Source organism: Puccinia triticina, chromosome 6A, assembly GCF_026914185.1.
Source record: "Puccinia triticina chromosome 6A, complete sequence".
NCBI lineage: Eukaryota > Fungi > Basidiomycota > Pucciniomycetes > Pucciniales > Pucciniaceae > Puccinia > Puccinia triticina.
In genome coordinates this window covers 1,175,820-1,181,251 of record NC_070563.1, presented here as the reverse complement: position 1 = coordinate 1,181,251, position 5,432 = coordinate 1,175,820, and the positions used below count along the sequence as shown (strand labels likewise).

At 49.6% G+C, this 5,432-nt stretch overlaps 1 protein-coding gene across 1 annotated transcript; it reads right to left on the bottom strand.

Annotated features, from left to right (window-relative positions):
- Positions 1-3,460: 3,460 nt before the first annotated feature.
- PtA15_6A151 (uncharacterized protein) lies at positions 3,461-4,752 on the bottom strand (the record flags this gene model as incomplete). Its single annotated transcript, XM_053169826.1, has 2 exons — positions 3,461-3,549; positions 4,692-4,752. 2 exons carry the CDS (start codon positions 4,750-4,752, stop codon positions 3,461-3,463), a joined length of 150 nt encoding a protein of 49 aa, XP_053021078.1.
- Positions 4,753-5,432: the final 680 nt, after the last annotated feature.

The window sequence follows — 5,432 nt, the reverse complement described above, 5'->3', positions numbered from 1 at the left end:
GTTAGACAAAGCTCAGTGAGTTGCATAGTCTCCATAAACTTCCCTGGCTCCTACACCATACTGATTGGTGATGATGAGGTTAGCCTGATGAGGAACCCCATTGCTCACAGGACCCTCAATATTCAGCAACTCAAATCCTCCTTTTGCTTATGCTTAACCGGAACACCGGTCCAGAATCGCCTGGCCGACCTCCAAAGTTTGATTGCAACCTTGAAGATTGCGCCGTGGGATAACGAACTGATATGGAAACGATGCCTCATCCCAAGAATGAGGGTTGGGGCCCCGGAGGCTATCATGAGTCTTAACCAACTAATGCACTCTGTCTGCTTGCGAAGAACAAAGGATGTTCTCCTAAACCTACCTGAAAAGATCAAAAAAGCTGTTGTAGTGCGGTGGAGCTCGCCATGGGAAGAAATCTCGCGCGATTTGCACACACGGTTTATCCAGGCGTTTGGCAGACTGCGAGAATCTGGGGAGCGATGGGACCCTGCTGAGTTTTTCCGGCAATTGACAATGCTACAACAATTCTGCAATCACCCAATTTTCGCGCGCTCGGAGGTGCCAATCCAACCCACGTGGCAATGGCAGGATTCGGGCAAGATTGTGCACCTGATAGGTATCCTGAAGGTTTTCTTGATTGGAGAGAGAGGGATTGAAAGGCCTAAAGCAGTGGTATTCTCAAGTTTTGTAGCGTTTTTGGAAATGTGAGGATGGTGGTTTGCTTCGACCACTTCACCTAGCAACCGCTGATTGATGCCCTGTTGCAGTATTGAACGGGCTTTGGAGGAGCATCACATTGGATTCACTTCTCTTACAGGGGACTTGACTGTGCGACAACGTGATGACAACCTCACCCAGTTCCGAAGCGATGGCAATTGTAATGTTCTCCTAGGTTCTCTCCAGGCAGCAGGAGTTGGAATAGATTTGCGCTGCGCCCAGAATGTGTATCTGATGGCAAGCGCTCACCCATCTGTTTTGCCAGGACTCCAGTGAACTGACTGACATTACTGATGGCAATACAGGAACCCAGCTGGAATCCAGCAAATGAATTTCAAGCCATTGATTGGCTGTACCGCTTGGGTCAAGCAAAACCAGTCTGGGTCTATCGGTACTACATACAAGGAAGTCTTGAGATGAATATTTATCAAGTGCAGAGACGGAAATCAGAATTGGCGTTGTAAGCAAGTCTCTTAATTCTGTGATCATCTTAACTCATCGTGATTCTAACTATATCAATACCGCAGGCTGAGCGTACCAAACCAAGGAAACGAGGAATATGAATGTGCTCAGCTTCTTATGACAAACATGCTGGGTTGAGAGGATGTTACCTACAAGACTGTTGACCTTCAGCCCAGCGTGACCAGGTTTGGCCATTCTACCGGCTCTTGTGTATTAAGGAGTTCTCTTTGTGAATTCGAAAGCGTATTCAGATATTGAGGAGAGTAACAGTTGACGGGCATATTCCTTGGCACATCTTTGAAGCTGTCTGATGGGCATGAATTGGAAGGTTTTTGACGAGACTCAAGGATGTGTTCATGAACAAAGATCCGGCCGTTGGTATTGAGTTTTTTCTGTGCGTAGATGGCGTCCACCTGTGCCGCAAATACAGCGAATTGGTCTGATCTCCATGACATTGGCACCTTGCAGAGATTGTGTGGGGGTGTGGTTTCGGTCTCGGAGGTAGCTTTGATGTTGTCAAAGACTGATCGGAGAGCAGGGTGGAGAGGCAGTGAAGCAAGGGTCTCCCAACGGTGTTGCCGAACCTGAGCATGAGCATGTATTAGCTTGTATGCCTGGATACTGGCAAGAGGGAGAATGGTTACCTGCATGCGAATTTTGGCTTTGCTTTCGGATTGCTGCTTCTGCAATTGCTTCTTGGGTGAAAATCGGCCCAATCTAAGGTTGTTTTGTCTCCCAATGAACCAGCGGTGCAGTAAGCCCAGTTGGATCGACGTGTTATTCGCCTCGACGGGATCCATGAAGAAAAGTTTGAATGCTCCGGCTTTGTATGCATTCCGCCAATGCTTCAGGACAAAACTGGCAAAGAGTTGGTTCCAACGAGCGTCCCACGGATGATCCCAAGAAAAGGTATGACCTGGGAAGTGAGAAGTTGTCAGGTCTTGAAGGAAGATGTTCCTGAAGATTGGGTGCACGGTTTGTGTTTTCCCTAGGAGCGCTTCTGGAGGAGGTGAATCTATGGGGTGTATAAGGATTGAATCCGGCATATTTGAGCCGACGTGGAAGTTGTGCGGAGCCGGAAAAATTTTCCATTGATTGGATGCCGGTCTCTTGGAGGAAGTCACCAAGTCAAGGAGAGTTCTGATGAATGACGCCAGGCTCCGGGCACAGGGGGATTGCGAGTTCGGAAGGACAGTTGAGTAGACTCTGTTGATTTGTGCAGCCCCGTGTGGCGGACGACCGTCCAAGAAGGTGGCCTTTGACGACGACATCGGACGTGCTGAATGAGAAGAGGTGGCCAAAGGGAAGATGAATCGGGCAAGGGTGAGGACCTTAAGTAGATGTAATTCGGGAGTGCCCCACTCCGCAGACAAAGGAGAGACCCTTGGACGGTGGAGTTCAAAGGCAACCCACGTGGCACATGTGACAAAGGTGGTGGTGGGACAATAATATTTGGGATGGCCTTCATGCAGTGCGGTAAAATTGCAGAATTGTCCACCCTGATGTTCGGCCAAACATGACGGTGGACAAGACCTGCTAGCCTGGCATGCAGCGGACCAACCCTTGTAAGTAGCCATGCTCAAGGTTTTGCAAGTGGGTCGCGCTGTGCAGCGTTTGTCCACCGTGATGTTCGGCCGAACATCACGGTGGACATAAGCTTTGCGGCACCGGTGATGTATAGCAAAAGCAGTGACGTTTCCGTCCTGTGCTGTGGGGTTGGGCTGACAGGCAGGTGGTGTGTCTGGTGAATCTTCGAGCCACCGGTCACTGCTGTGGCTTTGCATCACCCACAACTTGTCCTGAGCCGGACTCCTCACAAGAACAATGTACATATGGTGACCTGCATCTTGGAGCGTGCACCATGCTGAGATGTGAGGAGCATCCGATGTTGTTGCGGATGAGCGCAAAATCCTTTGTGAGCTACGAACTTGGGCCCCCCTGGGGCGTTTTTGTACGCAGGAGCAAGTTCTCGCTGTGCTCACGAACAGCTGATGTTTAACAGATAGGGGCAGGCTTTCACAGATCACGGTTGGCCTGCAGGCTATCACATCAATGGGAGCAGATGGTACGATCTGGTTGTTTCGAGTAACACTGCGGCTTCAATGGCCGACTCGGCCCCACATTGCAATTGTAATTGACTAGCAGAAAAGGGTGGTACACAGCATGTTTCAAGCTCGAGCGAAATGAGGGATTATCAGTGGGACCTGTGCATGAACACAGATGGAGGTAGTCAGTGACAATCTCACTCCCTTGCCATGAAACAGAGAAGCACTCCCTTTCTTTAGATGTTGTAAGGTGGTGCAGAACCAAATGTACCCTGTTGGATAACTGGCTTGTAGCCCGCTGCATTAGTGACTGCGCCGATGGGACCTATAACAGCAGTGAAATGGGGATGAGTTTGCTGATGTGTGGCGGGGAGTTTGGTCAAAACGTACCCTTTCCCTGTTGGTTCCTTATGGCATTCCAAGTCGCGATCACATTGGGAACTGCCCATAGCGGAATCTTCATGTCAAAGGCTTTGGCGTACAACTTTGCCTGAAACTTGAAGGCAAGGTTCCAATTTTTCTTGTTGTGCACCTGTTCATTTGGTTCATTTGCAACACAATCCATTTCCATGTCCACGAAGTTTTGCTGATCTTGGAGCCACTGCAGTTGAACTGGAGTAAAACAAACTTGGTTGTTCATGATGTGATGAAGTGTGGATAGTTGGACGATGATGGAAATGTTTCTGTAGGTACTGGAAATATTAGGGGAGGCTGTGTGGGTCAACTAGAGCGGGGCGGATTTGTCTGCTGGCACTCCCCACTCCTTATGTTCTGTTACGGTGATTTCAATGAATAGTGATCTGCAACACCACTGCAGACGTGCCTGAATGAGTCTCATGTTGCCACCTGACGCGTGTGACAGCGTGATGTCGATCCTGATTGTGAGTGAACTGGATGAATGCTCTCTTCTGAGGGAATCTGTGGGATTCCGCAGCAGCATTGCCCTGCTGGTTGGTGAAAGTTATTGGAAAGGGGCTTGCTGCCCCAAGTTCTCAAAGATCAAACTCCCTCAAATATTCCGCAATCATCCTTGTCAAAGCCAATTCCAGGCGGTGACTGACAGACTGCAGAAGCCTCAGGTACACAATAACCCCAGACCCCACTACACTCACTGGCTACTTGCAATTACTGTTACCCCGGATCTTCTCACCCTCAACATCATCCATTCTAGCAACCTCGGCATGGTGAACCGACAGCTGTATGTTTGTCTCTGCACACACTATGGCTGCGACAAATCACAGCATGAAGAAGAAGGTCAAGGAATAGTTCCGGGGAGGGTTTTGTCACAGCGCGTTTTCCAGGCTCATCAGGTGACAGTGAAGTTGGACCAATCCCAAAACGCGCCGATTGGTCGCGGAAACAACGAGACGTCAATTCAGGTTATCGTGAGTCAGTATAGTCTAGAAGCTGAGCTCATCTCTCAGCTTGTCTTGGGGGGTTGGCTGATGGTGTACCTACAATCTCAACAGGTATCGCCTTCGGCAGGGCCTGGCCCGACTGATATTCCTCTGGTGCATCCTGAGAACATTGTGCTGGAGGAAGCATTCTGCAGACAGGTGATGGTCCAAATGGCGTCCTCGGTTTTGGCTAACAAGCTAACAAAGAAAGGAGCTGTTGATTTCCTGAAGGCTGCCCGAGCCAATGTTGTCTTGCTCGCGCAGATCTGGAGCATCAAGAACGTGACCAAGATTGATCCCAGACCCATTCTAGAGCAGATTCCGAAGACTCAGGAGTCAGTTTTCCATTGTCTTGGCCTGAATCCGAATCTGACGACACGCATCTGCTGCCGAAAATGTTTTTCTCTGTACCCTGCCGATCCTGAACCGGTAAACCGTCTACACAATTGCACTCAGCCCTTCCTGTCTCCCAAGCAAGGATTCTGCAAGTGGGCCAAATCAGAGAATATGACTCCACTTTGCGACGAGCCTCTCTACAAGACAACACACCAACAACTCCAAGTTCCCGCTCGGACCTTCACATTCGTATCACTGAAATCATGGTTGCAGAGGCGACTTATGCAACATCCGTTTGAATCGTTGCTCGATGCAAGTCTGGCAGCGTGCAACTGGGACAAGACTCGGCCATTGGAGGATGTGTGGCACGGTTGTATTTGGCAGGAATTTCCAAACTTGGATGATGGGACGGGGTTGTACACAACACATTCCGGAAACCTAGTCTTTAGCCTCTATCTCGACTGGTTTAGTCCAG